Genomic DNA, 17,656 nt, shown 5'->3' on the forward strand with positions numbered 1-17,656 from the left:
TGTTATGTAATTTATAACACATAAAAATTAATCTATAGCAATATATAATAATATAATGTAAACATTAAAAGATATTAACATAATTATATATAATATTTTTTTTGGTAGAAAATGACAACATTAGCGATTACATTAGATAAAAACATAATCAAGAGTAAATAGACATGTTGCGATCTCTTCCCAACAAGTTAATGACCGAAGCTGGTGGGGATCTAAATAAATGTATCAAAGAGCTACCTGTATTAGTACATTTAGTTATGTGATCAACAACACCAGCTCAATCCATGAACACCTCTAAGCTCATACACTATCAAAATATTTAGAAATTCCCATGACTATTTTTAGTAATGAAAAGGAAAAATTTTCTATTAATTTTGAAGAGATCTTATTTTTTATAAAAGTTTTTATTTATCTTTGTAATTTCAAGTTTAAAATTGTATTATTTTAAGTTAATAAATATGCATTTTCCTCTCGCATTGATTTTTTTTTTGTCAATAAAAATTATATTTAAGGACTAAAAATCTTACTGTTGTCTGCTTGTTGACAAACGGTGTCCTACAATTGGAAAGGACTAAAAAAATGAGAGTCAAATATGGATATGCAGTTGCAGAAATAATAGACCGGCATGATCGAGAGCTCGAGGTTGCAGACATTAGCTCTGGATTTGTTGAATGTCATTTCTTTAGAGTGGTTGCTTAAAACGAAGTTTTCATAGATAACCGGCGTATGTGGTTCTTTGAGCTTGGCTAGAACATGCAATTTTGGACCATAGGAGATTGTGAAAAGAAATAAAATTTCAAATGAATTATGTGTTTGGAACTGTAATTTTCCATGCTGGTTAATCTAAGTTACATTAATCACCATCTGTAATTTTCCACTTAGGGAGACTTATTATTTGCTCCACAAGGCAAAAAAGGATGGGAAAAAAGTGTTTACATAGTATTAATGATGTTTGCTTTACAAAAATGTATTGACTGATTTGTGTTAAATCTATCACAAGTCAGTTCAATCGAGAGGTAACATCGAGAAAGATGTCTTCATTGCAAGGAATTGTGAGACCACCAGTAGGATGACTATATCCAAACTCTTCTTCTGACTTGCCTAGAAAATCTTGAAATAAAGGCTGGTTCAAGAACGACACCGGTATCACGAACCTCTTCTGGTTTTCTCCGACATAAACCGCAAGGTAGCCCTTGGGAACTTTCTTAGAGCTAACGATACGAGGCAAGCGGATAGCCATTGTTGTTTTCCGATAGACGTATGCTTTGAAAAAGGAAGAAGAGGGAAGATTTCAGATAACTTGGGGAAGCAAGCTTGAGAATGTTGAAGGTAGGTGTTGGCAATGAACTTAATCTTACTTGTATATATAGATGTAAGGGGCAGAGAGGAAATCATGTTCATCTACTATTAAGTGGGGGATATGGAATGAGTGGTGAAGGTGCAATTGATGGGGTCTGATCCGTAATGAGAAAGACATGGGTTCATGGGGAATCACATGGTGTTGTCTTCCAAAGGATGATAAAGAATTCCATGGCTAAGGCTTGAAAGAATAACCGACTAAGGACAGACTGCTTTGCCGTTTATTTCAGGCTACATTTGAGACATATAATCTGTCAGACAATGACAGGAAACATATAACATGGGTGACCTTGACCTCTCCTATTACACTCATGTCTTCCTTTGGTGAGTAACTTGTAAGACAAGCCCTTCTGAAGAGCGCCTTAAGTGTGTGGACATGCTACAACTAGTCCTCATCGGAACCCCAATTGGTTGCATTTTATTCTGGTTGTTGTCTATGCCATGCTACAATCAAATTGTTCCATTACAATATTAAGCCTTGACAGCTAACCAAAATTTTCTGGTATGTTGTGCTATATATAGATATGAATAACCATAGAGATGAATCTGTTTTTAATCCACATTTCTGATATTGTTGAGTTCTCTGCATATATAAGTTCAAGTCACTTTGTCTATATAGTTAAAAATTGATTTCTGGCTTTTGAAGAACAGTGAGACATAGGTATTAATTCTTTGTCAAATCTGCATTAAGAAAATTACTTTGAAATTTATGAAAGAAAATTTATCATTTAATAACCTTACTAATATGCAAAAAAGAATACTTGTAGTCTATGTTACCAGGACTTGAGCTTGAGTATTTACGGGTGTTCTCGAATTTTTCTAAGTTTTTTTTTTCCTTATATTTGGAGGATCATATACTTTATATTCGTGTTTGAATTTGTGCCAGACACTTGTATTTTGAAGAAAATGAAGAGTCCAACTACAAATGATTTTATCTTGATTTTAGAGGCAAGCTTGAGACATGTAATGTGTTATACAATGACCAGAAGGAAGCAAATATGGACTACCTTGACATTCTATGTAGACTCGACTAAGAAAATAAATATAAAAAACAGCAAGATTTTATCTTTCTTTGCTGTTGAAACACAACTAAAAATTGGGGATAAGACACTTTTCTTCAAGGTCAAAATCTTTTATATATTTGGAGGATCATACTCTCATACTTACAGCCAAATATGTGTTGGATATAGGTGTTAGAAGTTAGAACAGATGCTTTAAGAAAAATGAAGAGTCTATATAACTTAGCATGTTGGTTGAAGTAAATTTTGAACAATGTAGATCATTTACAGTAAAAATAAAGATGAAACTAACAATAACAGGGGAAACTCTGAAAAGAAATAAAATTTGAAATGGACAATGTGTTTAGAACTGCCATCTTTTGTACTGATTGATAGAAGTTACACTAACAACCATCTCTAACTTTCCACTTAGGGAGACTTGTATTTGCTCCCCAAGGCAGAAAAGGATGGGAAAAAGGTGTTTACATAGTGTTAGTTTTGTTTGCTTTACAAAAATGTATGGGTTGATTTGTGTTAAATCTCTCACAAATCAGTTCAACCGAGAGGTGACAACGAGAAAGATATCTTCATTGCAGGGAATTGTGATACCGCCGGTAGGATGACTATATCCGAACTCTTGTTCTGACATGCCAAGCAAATCTTGAAATAAAGGCTGGTTCAAGAATGACACTGGTATCACGAACCTCTTCTGGTTTTCTCCAACGTAAACTGCAAAGTAGCCCTTGGGAACTTTCTTAGAGCTAATGATACGAGGCATGCGGATAGCCATTGTTATTTTTGATAGATGAATGCTTCTAAAACGGAAGAAGAGGAAGATCTCAGAGAACTGTAGTACTTTGAGAATGTGAAGATAGGTGTTGCCAATGAACATTTTCTTCTTTGTATATATAGATGAAAGGGGTAGACAGAAAAATCATGTTCCTGTGTTGAGTGGGGATGTTCAATGAGTGGTGAAGGGGAAATTTCTGGGGTCTGATAACTAATAAGAAAGACATGGCTTCATTAGGGGAGGATCACATGGTGCTGTCTTGTAACTCATTATCAAGAATTCCACGGGAAAGGCTTTGAAAAATTAGTTTGCCTATCCCTTAAGGCAATAGAAACCGACCAAGGACTGGTCGAATGAAAGATCTGGGCCAGTAAAATTCTTCTTTACAATAGGAGAGTTGTACCACTTCACCATTTATGCCAGTGCCTACTTTAGAGACATATAATCTATCAGAAAATGACAGGAAACATGTAACATGGGTGACCTTGACCAAGCATGTTGATTTTAATAAGGTATGGATCTTGTAAGACAAACCCTTGTGAAGAGCACCTTAAGTGTGTCCTACAGGTTGCAAGTAGTCCTCATCAGAACCCAACTAGTTGCATTTTATCCTTGTTGTTGACTAGCCGTGCTGCAATCAAATAGTACTATGGAGTTGAAGACAATATTCAGCTTGACAGCTCACTAAATTTCTGGTATGTGCTGCTATATATGGATGACCTTGCAGATGAACCTGTTTTTAGTCCACTTATTTGATGGCATGGCATGTTAAGTGTTCTCTGCATATTTTGACGATTCATTATTATATATAAAGACTAATTCCTACTTGAGAAAAGAACGAAGCTTTAACTCTTTGGCTAAAAGATTGCAATAAGGGGATATAAGACTATTCATTATTATAGTCTATGTTACTCGGGCTAGTGCTTGAATGTTGAATACATTTTCTATGTTTTTTCATATATTTGGAGAATCATGCTATTTTGGACTCATGTTTGAATATGTGTTGGATGCATGTATTCTAATGAAAATGAAGAGTCCGAATAACTTAGAACAAGGTAGATCATTTACAGTTAATTTAAAGATAGGAAATTCTGGAAGTAAATAAAATTCCATTTTATTGATGCGTTTTGAATTGTCATTTTCCATACTGATTGATAGAAGTTACAGTAAGCACCACCTCTATTTTTTCACTTAGGGAGACTTGTATCTGCTCCCCAAGGCAAAAAGGATGGAGGAAAAAATGTTTACGTGGTGTTAGTGATTTTTGCTTTACAAATTTGTATAGGCTGATTTGTGTTGATTCTCTCACAATCAATTCAAACAAGAGGTAACATCGAGAAAAATGTCTTCGTTGCAGGGAATTGTGAGACCGCCTGTAGGATGACTATATCCATACTCTTCTTGTGACATGCCAAGCAAATCTTGGAATAAAGGCTGGCTCAAGAACGACACTGGTATCACGAACCTCTTCTGGTTTTCTCCAACATAAACTGCAAAGTAGCCCTTGGGAACTTTCTTAGAACCAATGATACGAGGCAAGCGGATAGCCATGGTTGTTTTCCAATAGAGGTATGCTTCAAAAGGGTAGAAGAAGATCTCCGAGAACTGTAGTACTTTGAGGATGTGAAGATATGTGCTGCATATGAACATAATCATACTTGTATATATAGATGTAATGGGGCCAAAGGGAATGAGTGGTGAAGGGACATATTGCTGGGGTCTGATCAGTAATGAGAAGGACATAGGGTCATGGGGAATCACATGGTGTTGTCTTCCAAAGGATTATCAAGAATTCATTGGTAAATCACATGGTCTGATCAGTCATGTGTTAACTTCAATGAGTAACTTGTAAGACAAACGCTTGTGAAGAACACCTGAAGTGTGTCTTATAGGCTGCAACTAGTCCTCGTCAGAACCCAACTTCTTGCATTTTTATCCGTCTTGTTGTCTATGCTGTGCTGCAATCAAATTGTACCATGGGGGAGAAAGACAATATTAAGCCTGACAGATGAATATGATTTTAATCCACATTACTGATGGCATGTTTGTGGAGTTCTCTGCATATATTGACCATTTATTAGTAACAGTAAGCTTAACACTTTAGCTAAATGAATGGGATAAGGGGAGATAAGACGACTGGTCAAAAGGGAATTTGAATAGAAGAAGTGATGATGATGGTGGCCTTACATTCCACTTGCTGACATCTATATATTAAGTAGTCATTGTTTGCAAAAAGGAGAATAAAAGTGGGTGGTGAATTTTACTTTGAATTTCCTTTACAGGAACAATGGAGACAAAAGAATACAGAAATTTACATTATGTTAGATTATATATGTACAATTATATTCATATTGGACAGTGGGAAGCACCCTTACTACTCGTATATGTAGAGAAAAATGATAAATGCTAGTAATTTACAGTTAGCTTGTAATATGAAGTAATTGTTGAAAAATATGGATCACTTACAGTTTAAAGATGAAATTAACAATAACAGGGTACCATAGGAAATTCTCAAAGGAAATAAATTTTCAATTGAATGATGTGTTTTAATTTTCATCTTTAAAATGCTTCTTCAAAGTAGAACAGTTGTACTCTACTGCTTCTCCATTTAACTTGGCTTGTAGTATGAAGTAATTTCGAATAAGGTAGATCATTTAAATTATATTAAAGACGGAATTAACGTAAAACAAGAAAAAATTTCAGAAAGGAAATAAAATGACAACTGAATGATGTGTTTGGAACTGTCATTACTGAATAGATAGGAGTGTTACAGTAATCACCATCTTTAGTTTTCCACCTGGGGTGACTTATATATCGGCTCCCCAAGACAAAAAGGATGGAGAAAAAAATGTTTACATGTATTAGTGATTTTTGCTTTACAAAATTGTATTGACTGGTTTGTGTTAATCATCTCACGATCAATACATGCGAGAGGTAACTTCGAGAAAGGTGTCTTCGTTGCATGGAATTGTGAGACCCCCGGTAGGATGACTATATCCGAACTCTTCTTCTGACTTCCCTAGCAAATCTTGAAATGAAGGATGGTTCAAGAATGAAACCGGTATCACTAACCTCTTCTGGCTTTCTCCAACATAAACTGCAAAGTATCCCTTGGGAACCTTCTTAGAACTAACCATACGAGGCAGGCGGATAGCCATTGTTGTTTTTGATGGATGTATGCTTCAAAAGGGAAGAAAAGGAAGATATCAGATAACTTGGAAAGCAAGCTTGAGAATGTTGAAGGGAGGTGTTGCCAATGAACTTACTCTTACTTGTATATATAGATGTGTAGGGCAGAGAGGAAATGATGTTCATCTATTATTAAGTGGGGGATGTGGAATGAGTGGTGAAGGTGCAATTGCTGGGGTCTGATCAGTAAATAGAAAGACATGGGTATACGGGGAATCACATGGTGTTGTCTTCCAAAGCATTATCAAGAATTCCATGGCTAAGACTTGAAAGAATAGTTTCCCTACCTTGCCGGGAAAATGAACCGACTAAGGACCTACTCAGATATGGAAGATTCGGATTCATAAAAGCTTCTTCCTAGTAGATGATTTTTATTACTTCACCATTGACGTTAGAGCCAACCTTTAGAGACATACAATCTGTCATGCAATGATAGGGAACAAGTAACATGGGTGACGTTGACCTCCTATTTCGTACAGACTTCACATAAAACTTGCAAGACAATCCATTGTGAAGAGCGCCTAAAGTGCGTCCTACAGGCTACAACAACTCCTCATCTGAACCCAACTTGTTGCATTTTATCCAGGTTTGTTGTCTATGCCGTGCTGCAATCATATAGTTCTACAGGGGTGAAGACAATATTCAGCTTGACAGCTCACGAAATTTCTGGTATGTGCTGCTATATATATATATATGGATACCATTACAAATAAGTCTGTTTTTAGTCCACATTTCTGGTGGTATGTTTGTTCTGTTCTCTGCACAATTTTTACTATTCATTATTATATTGGGGAGATAAGATGTGAGGTCAAAGTCTGAAAGCTATCCAAACTAGAAGAAAGTTCAATGAAGGCTTCTTCTGCACATGGGACTGTGAGACTACCCCTTGGATGATTCAAAGCCAAACTCCTCTTCAGTCTACTTTATCAGTTCTTGAAATGAAGGGTGCTTTAAGAATGAAACAGGAATTATAAACCAGCCTCTTTTGGGATTCACCTACATAAACAACAAGATGGCCTTTGGTTATTTATGCAGCTGCTGTCACCTTTTGGATAGTAATATGCTTAGTGTGAACATATTTGACGTTACCTTTTGGATAAAAAATCTGCTATTTGATGTTACATTCAGTCATTTGTATATTTGTCTCCATTTACATGATTGGAGTTTAGAGTACTTGAAAATTTTCTTGAATTTGAGCAATGTTGATTAACCATATTTCATAGAACCAAGTAAGTAAAAAGAATGATGTGGGAAAGACGTCCATATTAGGCAAGTTTACTTTCTGATAAAACTAATCAGCATGTATCATGAACTTATCTCTCTTTTACTTTTCTCTTTTTTCCTTTAAAATCTTTTGTCCTTAGGTTCGTTTTATTAATCACTTAGTCCCCTGCCTCAAATCTTTATATATCTTAATTCTTGGGCAAATCTACATTAAGAAAATTACTTTGAAAATTATAACACGAAATTGATCGTTTAATAAGCTACTACCATGCAAAAGAAAACTTGTGATCTATCTTAACTAGACTTTGTACTCATGTTTGAATATGTGTTGGACACATGAAATTGAACGAAAATAAAGGGTCCAACTCCAAATAACTTAGCATGTACTCACGTTTGAAAGTAATTTTAGAACAAAGTAGATCATTTACAGTTTATATTAAAGATGAATTAACGCGAACAAGTAAAAAATTCAGAAAGGAAATAAAATGACAATTGAATGATGTGTTTTGAACTATCATTACTGATGGATGGGAGTGTTACACTAATCACCTTCTCTAGTTCTCCACTTGGGGAGACTTATATCAGCTCCCCAAGGCCAAAAGGATGGAGAAAAAAATGTTTACATGTATTAGTGATTTTTGCTTTACAAAATTATATTGCCTGATTTGTGTTAATCATCTCACAATTATTACAAGCGAGAGGTAACTTCGAGAAAGGTGTCTTCATTGCAGGGAATCGGGAGACCGCCAGTAGGATGACTATATCCGAACTCTTCTTGTGACATGCCTAGCAAATCTTGAAATGAAGGCTGGTTTAAGAACGACACCGGTATCACGAACCTCTTCTGGTTTTCTCCGACATAAACTGCAAAGTAGCTCTTGGGAACTTTCTTAGAGCTAACGATACGAGGCAAGCGGATAGCCATTGTTGTTTTCCGATAGATGTATGCTTTGAAAAAGGAAGAAGAGGGAAGGTTTCAGATAACTTGGGGAAGCAAGCTTGAGAATGTTGAAGGTAGGTGTTGGCAATGAACTTAATCTTACTTGTATATATAGATGTAAGGGGCAGAGAGGAAATCATGTTCATCTACTATTAAGGGGGGATATGGAATGAGTGGTGAAGGTGCAATTGATGGGGTCTGATCCGTAATGAGAAAGACATGGGTTCATGGGGAATCACATGGTGTTGTCTTCCAAAGGATGATAAAGAATTCCATGGCTAAGGCTTGAAAGAATAACCGACTAAGGACAGACTGCTTTGCCGTTTATTTCAGGCTACATTTGAGACATATAATCTGTCAGACAATGACAGGAAACATATAACATGGGTGACCTTGACCTCTCCTATTACACTCATGTCTTCCTTTGGTGAGTAACTTGTAAGACAAGCCCTTCTGAAGAGCGCCTTAAGTGTGTGGACATGCTACAACTAGTCCTCATCGGAACCCCAATTGGTTGCATTTTATTCTGGTTGTTGTCTATGCCATGCTACAATCAAATTGTTCCATTACAATATTAAGCCTTGACAGCTAACCAAAATTTTCTGGTATGTTGTGCTATATATAGATATGAATAACCATAGAGATGAATCTGTTTTTAATCCACATTACTGATATTGTTGAGTTCTCTGCATATATAATTTCAAGTCACTTTGTCTATATAGTTAAAAATTGATTTCTGGCTTTTGAAGAACAGTGAGACATAGGTATTAATTCTTTGTCAAATCTGCATTAAGAAAATTACTTTGAAATTTATGAAATAAAATTGATCATTTAATAACCTTACTAATATGCAAAAAAGAATACTTGTAGTCTATGTTACCAGGACTTGAGCTTGAGTATTTACGGGTGTTCTCGAATTTTTCTAAGTTTTTTTTTTCTTCTTATATTTGGAGGATCATATACTTTATATTCGTGTTTGAATTTGTGCCAGACACTTGTATTTTGAAGAAAATGAAGAGTCCAACTACAAATGATTTTATCTTGATTTTAGAGGCAAGCTTGAGACAGTAATGTGTTATACAATGACCAGAAGGAAGCAAATATGGACTACCTTGACATTCTATGTAGACTTGACTAAGAAAATAAATATAAAAAACAGCAAGATTTTATCTTTCTTTGCTGTTGAAACACAACTAAAAATTGGGGATAAGACACTTTTCTTCAAGGTCAAAATCTTTTATATATTTGGAGGATCATACTCTCATACTTACAGCCAAATATGTGTTGGATATAGGTGTTAGAAGTTAGAACAGATGCTTTAAGAAAAATGAAGAGTCTATATAACTTAGCATGTTGGTTGAAGTAAATTTTGAACAATGTAGATCAGTTGCAGTAAAAATAGAGATGAAACTAACAATAACAGGGGAAACTCTGAAAAGAAATAAAATTTGAAATGAACAATGTGTTTCGAACTGCCATCTTTTGTACTGATTGATAGAAGTTACACTAACAACCATCTCTAACTTTCCACTTAGGGAGACTTGTATTTGCTCCCCAAGGCAGAAAAGGATGGGAAAAAGGTGTTTACATAGTGTTAGTTTTGTTTGCTTTACAAAAATGTATGGGTTGATTTGTGTTAAATCTCTCACAAATCAGTTCAACCGAGAGGTGACAACGAGAAAGATATCTTCGTTGCAGGGAATTGTGATACCGCCGGTAGGATGACTATATCCGAACTCTTGTTCTGACATGCCAAGCAAATCTTGAAATAAAGGCTGGTTCAAGAGTGAAACTGGTATCACGAACCTCTTCTGGTTTTCTCCAACGTAAACTGCAAAGTATCCCTTGGGAACTTTCTTAGAGCTAATGATACGAGGCATGCGGATAGCCATTGTTATTTTTGATAGATGAATGCTTCTAAAAAGGAAGAAGAGGAAGATCTCAGAGAACTGTAGTACTTTGAGAATGCGAAGATAGGTGTTGCCAATGAACATATTCTTCTTGGTATATATAGATGAAAGGAGTAGACAGAAAAATCATGTTCCTGTGTTGAGTGGGAATGTTCAATGAGTGGTGAAGGGGAAATTTCTGGGGTCTGATAACTAATAAGAAAGACATGGCTTCATTAGGGGAGGATCACATGGTGCTGTCCTGTAACTCATTATCAAGAATTCTACGGGAAAGGCTTTGAAAAATTAGTTTGCCTATCCCTTAAGGCAATAGAAACCGACCAAGGACTGGTCGAATGAAAGATCTGGGCCAGTAAAATTCTTCTTTACAATAGGAGAGTTGTACCACTTCACCAGTTATGCCAGTGCCTACTTTAGAGACATATAATCTATCAGAAAATGACAGGAAACATGAAACATGGGTGACCTTGACCAAGCATGTTGATTTTAATAAGGTATGGATCTTGTAAGACAAACACTTGTGAAGAGCACCTTGAGTGTGTCCTACAGGTTGCAAGTAGTCCTCATCAGAACCCAACTAGTTGCATTTTATCCTTGTTGTTGACTAGCCGTGCTGCAATCAAATAGTTCTATGGAGTTGAAGACAATATTCAGCTTGACAGCTCACTAAATTTCTGGTATGTGCTGCTATATATGGATGACCTTGCAGATGAACCTGTTTTTAGTCCACTTATTTGATGGCATGTTTGTTAAGTGTTCTCTGCATATTTTGACGATTCATTATTATATATAAAGACTAATTCCTACTTGAGAAAAGAACGAAGCTTTAACTCTTTGGCTAAAAGATTGCAATAAGGGGATATAAGACTATTCATTATTATAGTCTATGTTACTCGGGCTAGTGCTTGAATGTTGAATACATTTTCTATGTTTTTTCATATATTTGGAGAATCATGCTATTTTGGACTCATGTTTGAATATGTGTTGGATGCATGTATTCTAATGAAAATGAAGAGTCCGAATAACTTAGAACAAGGTAGATCATTTACAGTTAATTTAAAGATAGGAAATTCTGGAAGTAAATAAAATTCCATTTTATTGATGCGTTTTGAATTGTCATTTTCCATACTGATTGATAGAAGTTACAGTAAGCACCACCTCTATTTTTTCACTTAGGGAGACTTGCATCTGCTCCCCAAGGCAAAAAGGATGGAGGAAAAAATGTTTACGTGGTGTTAGTGATTTTTGCTTTACAAAATTGTATAGGCTGATTTGTGTTGATTCTCTCACAATCAATTCAAACGAGAGGTAACATCGAGAAAAATGTCTTCGTTGCAGGGAATTGTGAGACCGCCTGTAGGATGACTCAAGAATGACACTGGTATCACGAACCTCTTCTGGTTTTCTCCAACATAAACTGCAAAGTAGCCCTTGGGAACTTTCTTAGAACCAACGATACGAGGCAAGCGGATAGCCATGGTTGTTTTCCAATAGAGGTATGCTTCAAAAGGGTAGAAGAAGATCTCCGAGAACTGTAGTACTTTGAGGATGTGAAGATATGTGCTGCATATGAACATAATCATACTTGTATATATAGATGTAATGGGGCCAAAGGGAATGAGTGGTGAAGGGACATATTGCTGGGGTCTGATCAGTAATGAGAAGGACATAGGGTCATGGGGAATCACATGGTGTTGTCTTCCAAAGGATTATCAAGAATTCATTGGTAAATCACATGGTCTGATCAGTCATGTGTTAACTTCAATGAGTAACTTGTAAGACAAACGCTTGTGAAGAACACCTGAAGTGTGTCTTACAGGCTGCAACTAGTCCTCGTCAGAACCCAACTTCTTGCATTTTATCCGTCTTGTTGTCTATGCTGTGCTGCAATCAAATTGTACCATGGGGGAGAAAGACAATATTAAGCCTGACAGATGAATATGTTTTTAATCCACATTACTGATGGCATGTTTGTGGAGTTCTCTGCATATATTGACCATTTATTAGTAACAGTAAGCTTAACACTTTAGCTAAATGAATGGGATAAGGGGAGATAAGACGACTGGTCAAAAGGGAATTTGAATAGAAGAAGTGATGATGATGGTGGCCTTACATTCCACTTGCTGACATCTATATATTAAGTAGTCATTGTTTGCAAAAAGGAGAATAAAAGTGGGTGGTGAATTTTACTTTGAATTTCCTGTACAGGAACAATGGAGACAAAAGTATACAGAAATTTACATTATGTTAGATTATATATGTACGATTATACTCATATTGGACAGTGGGAAGCACCCTTACTAGCTTGTAATATGAAGTAATTTTTGAAAAAATATGGATCATTTACAGTTTAAAGATGAAATTAACAATAACAGGGGTACCAAAGGAAATTCTCTAAAGAAATAAATTTTCAATTGAATGATGTGTTTTAACTGTCATCTTTAAAATGCTTCTTCAAAGTAGAACAGTTGTACTCTACTGCTTCTCCATTTAACTTGGCTTGTAGTATGAAGTAATTTCGAATAAGGTAGATCATTTAAAGTATATTAAAGACGGAATTAACGTAAAACAAGTAAAAATTTCAGAAAGGAAATAAAATGACAACTGAATGATGCGTTCGGAACTGTAATTACTGAATTGATAGGAGTGTTACAGTAATCACCATCTTTAGTTTTCCACTTGGGGTGACTTATATATCAGCTCCCCAAGACAATGGATGGAGAAAAAAATGTTTACATGTATTAGTGATCTTTGCTTTACAAAATTGTATTGACTGGTTTGTGTTAATCATCTCACGATCAATACATGCGAGAGGTAACTTCGACAAAGGTGTCTTCGTTGCATGGAATTGTGAGACCCCCGGTAGGATGACTATATCCAAACTCTTCTTCTGACTTCCCTAGCAAATCTTGAAATGAAGGATGGTTCAAGAATGATACCGGTATCACGAACCTCTTCTGGCTTTCTCCAACATAAACTGCAAAGTATCCCTTGGGAACCTTCTTAGAACTAACCATACGAGGCAGGCGGATAGCCATTGTTGTTTTTGATGGATGTATGCTTCAAAAGGGAAGAAAAGGAAGATATCAGATAACTTGGAAAGCAAGCTTGAGAATGTTGAAGGGAGGTGTTGCCAATGAACTTACTCTTACTTGTATATATAGATGTGTAGGGCAGAGAGGAAATGATGTTCATCTATTATTAAGTGGGGGATGTGGAATGAGTGGTGAAGGTGCAATTGCTGGGGTCTGATCAGTAAAGAGAAAGACATGGGTTTACGGGGAATCACATGGTGTTGTCTTCCAAAGCATTATCAAGAATTCCATGGCTAAGACTTGAAAGAATAGTTTCCCTACCTTGCCGGGAAAATGAACCGACTAAGGACCTACTCAGATATGGAAGATTTGGATTCATAAAAGCTTCTTCCTAGTAGAAGATTTTTATTACTTCACCATTGACGTTAGAGCCAACCTTTAGAGACATACAATCTGTCATGCAATGATAGGGAACAAGTAACATGGGTGACGTTGACCTCCTATTTCGTACAGACTTCACATAAAACTTGCAAGACAATCCATTGTGAAGAGCGCCTAAAGTGCGTCCTACAGGCTACAACAACTCCTCATCTGAACCCAACTTGTTGCATTTTATCCAGGTTTGTTGTCTATGCCGTGCTGCAATCATATAGTTCCACAGGGGTGAAGACAATATTCAGCTTTACAGCTCACTAAATTTCTGGTATGTGCTGCTATATATATATATATGGATACCATTACAAATAAGTCTGTTTTTAGTCCACATTTCTGGTCGTATGTTTGTTCTGTTCTCTGCACAATTTTTACTATTCATTATTATATTAGGGAGATAAGATGTCAGGTCAAAGCGAGAAAGCTATTCAAACTACAAGAAAGTTCAATGAAGGCTTCTTCTGCACATTGGACTGTGAGACTACCCCTTGGATGATTCAAAGCCAAACTCCTCTTCAGTCTACTTTATTAGTTCTTGAAATGAAGGGTGCTTTAAGAATGAAACAGGAATTATAAACCAGCCTCTTTTGGGATTCACCTACACAAACAACAAGATGGCCTTTGGTTATTTATGCAGCTGCTGTCACCTTTTGGATAGTAATATGCTTAGTGTGAACATATTTGATGTTACCTTTTGGATAAAAAATCTGCCATTTGATGTTACATTCAGTCATTTGTATACTTGTCTCCATATACATGATTGGAGTTTAGACTACTAGAAAATTTTCTTGAATTTGAGCAATATCGATTAACCATATTTCATAGAACCAAGCAAGTAAAAAGAATGATGTCGGAAAGACGTCCATATTAGGCAAGTTTACTTTCTGATAAAACTAATCAGCATGTATCATGAACTTATCTCTCTTTTACTTTTCTCTTTTTTCCTTTAAAATCTTTTGTCCTTAGGTTTGTTTTATTAATCACTTAGTCCCCTGCCTCAAATCTTTATATATCTTAATTCTTGGGCAAATCTACATTAAGAAAATTACTTTGAAAATTATAACACGAAATTGATCGTTTAATAAGCTACTACCATGCAAAAGAAAACTTGTGATCTATCTTAACTAGACTTTGTACTCATGTTTGAATATGTGTTGGACACATGAAATTGAACGAAAATGAAGGGTCCAACTCCAAATAACTTAGCATGTACTCACGTTTGAAAGTAATTTTAGAACAAAGTAGATCATTTACAGTTTATATTAAAGATGAATTAACGCGAACAAGTAAAAAATTCAGAAAGGAAATAAAATGACAATTGAATGATGTTTTTTGAACTATCATTACTGATGGATAGGAGTGTTACACTAATCACCATCTCTAGTTCTCCACTTGGGGAGACTTATATCAGCTCTCCAAGGCCAAAAGGATGGAGAAAAAAATGTTTACATGTATTAGTGATGTTTGTTTTACAAAATTGTATTGCCTGATTTGTGTTAATCATCTCACAATTATTACAAGCGGGAGATAACTTCGAGAAAGGTGTCTTCATTGCAGGGAATCGTGAGACCGCCAGTAGGATGACTATATCCGAACTCTTCTTGTGACATGCCTAGCAAATCTTGAAATGAAGGCTGGTTTAAGAACGACACCGGTATCACGAACCTCTTCTGGTTTTCTCCAACATATACTGCAAAGTAGCCCTTGGGAACCTTCTTAGAGTTAACGATACGAGGCAGGCGGAAAGCCATTGTTGTTTTTGATAGATGTATCCTTCAAAAGGGAAGAGGAGGAAGATCTCAGAGAACTTGGAAATCTAAGGTAAAGAAGTTTAGTACTTGAGAATGTGAAAGTAGGTGTTGCCAATGAACTTAATCTTACTTGTATATATAGTTGCAAGGGGCCAAAGGAAATGTTTCTCTATTAAGTGGAGGATGAGGAATGAGTGGTGAAGGGACAATTGCTGGGGTCTGATCATTAATGAGATAGACATGGGTTAGTGGGGCATCACATGGTGTTGTTTTCCAAAGCATTATAAAGAATTCCATGGCAAAGACTTGAAAGAATAATTTGCCTACCGTTTCCGGCAGAACAAACCGACCAAGGTCCCACTTGAATATGGAAGCTTTGGATCCTTAAAAACATTCTTCACGGTAGAAGATTCTTATTACTTCACCATTTACATTAGAGGCAACCTTTAGAGACAAACAATCTGTCATGCTGAATTCACTCAAAAAATGTGTCCTACATGCTACAACTAGTCCCCAGGCTGTTGGGTATGCTGTGCAGCAATCAAATAGTTCCACGGGGGAGAAAGACAATACTAAACCTGACAGCTGACGAAATTTCCGGTATGTGTTGCTATATATGGATAACCTTAGAGATTAACCTGTTTCCGTTCCACATTTTTCTTGGCATGTAAATTCATGTTGTTTGCATATATTGACTATTCATTATTATGTATAATGTGTTGAAGGACAGATTTGATAGCATAAGCCATTAAGCTCAAGTCACTTTGTTTGTTTTGTTTTTGTCGAAACCACTTTTTTTGAAAATAAAAAATTTTAGGTTGTCGACTTTTAAAAAAAAATGAAAATTGGGAGTCGCCACCAATCTTTATTAAGATGTGATTGAATCACCTAAAACGATTTTGGTCTACGAGTTTTTTAGAAAAACGGGTTCGGGAGTCAGTTACATTCGAGGAAGGATTAGCACCCTCGTAACACCCAAAAATTGGTACCAAATTGATTAATCAATGTCTTGAAGTCGAGAGTAAAAATGCGATCCTTAATTAAATAAAATTATTTATTATAACCTTCTCATTTTGAAATAAGAAAAATATCACACCCAATACGTTAGGGCACAACATTTTACTCTTTTCACAATAAGTTAGTCAAAAACTCGTATAATAAAATTTAAGAAAATATCTAATTGTTTAAAATTTATGAAGAAATCGTGGCCCAATACGTTAGGGCACAATTTCTTAAAATCCAAACATTTAATATTTCCTTTATTTTTTAAGAAAAATCTTTATCTCGAGAAATCAGCGTGTCACATCCAATATGTTAGGACACAACATATTGAATTCTCGATGATAAGTTTTATTTTGTTTAGTTTAAAGAGCAATCCTCGATTGTTAGATTTTACAAAAAAATCGGAACCCAATAGTTAGGGCTCAATTTTCTTGAAAAAATCCTAAATACGAGTATTATCTTTATTTTGAAAAATTTCATTTTTAAATTCGAATAAAAAATGCTGTAATGTTATGTTGAATGTATGAATAGATGCCCTTAAACAAATATCAATAATAAATACAACAATTACATAGAAATAATATGAATAAATAAATAAAGATAATGACATGCAAAATATCAAATAAATGGGCAAGATAATAATAAAAATATGCAAACATAAATTGATAAACAAATGATTGAAATAAACAAAAAAGATGTATACATGTACACATAAAAATATATAGGTTTGAAATAATTAAATAATATCTACATTATCAAAACTAATTAAATAAATAAAATATGTGTATATATAAATATGCTAAAAATATTAGTTTTTAAAAAGGGTATAAATACGTACATAAAAATAACTATACATATATATATAGATAAAATAATAATAATTACATATAAAAATAAAAAATAATTACATTATCAAAATTAACTAATTTTAAGAAAAATATAAAAAAAACTAAATTAAACTGCAAGTAAAAACATCTGAGGTAAATCCGAAAATAAATAAAGTCTGGAGGACTAAATTGAACGCGC

At 35.2% G+C, this 17,656-nt stretch overlaps 6 protein-coding genes and 1 long non-coding RNA gene across 8 annotated transcripts; 1 reads left to right on the top strand and 6 right to left on the bottom strand.

The window, feature by feature from the left end:
* Positions 1-776: 776 nt before the first annotated feature.
* On the bottom strand, positions 777-1,396 carry LOC128039877 (auxin-induced protein 15A-like). Its single transcript, XM_052628744.1, has one exon. It carries the CDS (start codon positions 1,238-1,240, stop codon positions 1,001-1,003), a length of 240 nt encoding a protein of 79 aa, XP_052484704.1. The 5' UTR covers positions 1,241-1,396; the 3' UTR covers positions 777-1,000.
* Positions 1,397-2,718: 1,322 nt separating this feature from the next.
* LOC128039874 (auxin-induced protein 15A-like) lies at positions 2,719-3,395 on the bottom strand. Its single transcript, XM_052628737.1, has one exon. The coding sequence runs from the start codon at positions 3,247-3,249 to the stop codon at positions 2,908-2,910; it is 342 nt and encodes a 113-aa protein (XP_052484697.1). The 5' UTR covers positions 3,250-3,395; the 3' UTR covers positions 2,719-2,907.
* A 584-nt stretch (positions 3,396-3,979) lies between these two features.
* LOC128039880 (uncharacterized) lies at positions 3,980-11,960 on the top strand. Of its 2 annotated transcripts, none has more exons than XR_008194633.1 (2): positions 3,980-4,202; positions 11,749-11,960. It is a non-coding gene; the product is annotated as an uncharacterized LOC128039880 (long non-coding RNA). The 2 variants fall into 2 exon arrangements; XR_008194632.1 differs by lacking the exon at positions 3,980-4,202 and adding an exon at positions 11,157-11,446.
* On the bottom strand, positions 4,246-4,770 carry LOC128039879 (auxin-induced protein 15A-like). Its single transcript, XM_052628747.1, has one exon. It carries the CDS (start codon positions 4,696-4,698, stop codon positions 4,459-4,461), a length of 240 nt encoding a protein of 79 aa, XP_052484707.1. The 5' UTR covers positions 4,699-4,770; the 3' UTR covers positions 4,246-4,458.
* Positions 5,864-6,417, bottom strand: LOC105795376 (auxin-induced protein 15A). Its single transcript, XM_012624985.2, has one exon. It carries the CDS (start codon positions 6,303-6,305, stop codon positions 6,066-6,068), a length of 240 nt encoding a protein of 79 aa, XP_012480439.2. The 5' UTR covers positions 6,306-6,417; the 3' UTR covers positions 5,864-6,065.
* Positions 9,964-10,482, bottom strand: LOC128039878 (auxin-induced protein 15A-like). Its single transcript, XM_052628746.1, has one exon. It carries the CDS (start codon positions 10,390-10,392, stop codon positions 10,153-10,155), a length of 240 nt encoding a protein of 79 aa, XP_052484706.1. The 5' UTR covers positions 10,393-10,482; the 3' UTR covers positions 9,964-10,152.
* A 1,048-nt stretch (positions 11,961-13,008) lies between the features above and the next one.
* LOC128039876 (auxin-induced protein 15A-like) lies at positions 13,009-13,565 on the bottom strand. Its single transcript, XM_052628742.1, has one exon. The coding sequence runs from the start codon at positions 13,446-13,448 to the stop codon at positions 13,209-13,211; it is 240 nt and encodes a 79-aa protein (XP_052484702.1). The 5' UTR covers positions 13,449-13,565; the 3' UTR covers positions 13,009-13,208.
* Between the last annotated feature and the right edge of the window lie 4,091 nt (positions 13,566-17,656).

Source organism: Gossypium raimondii, chromosome 3, assembly GCF_025698545.1.
Source record: "Gossypium raimondii isolate GPD5lz chromosome 3, ASM2569854v1, whole genome shotgun sequence".
Taxonomy (NCBI): domain Eukaryota; kingdom Viridiplantae; phylum Streptophyta; class Magnoliopsida; order Malvales; family Malvaceae; genus Gossypium; species Gossypium raimondii.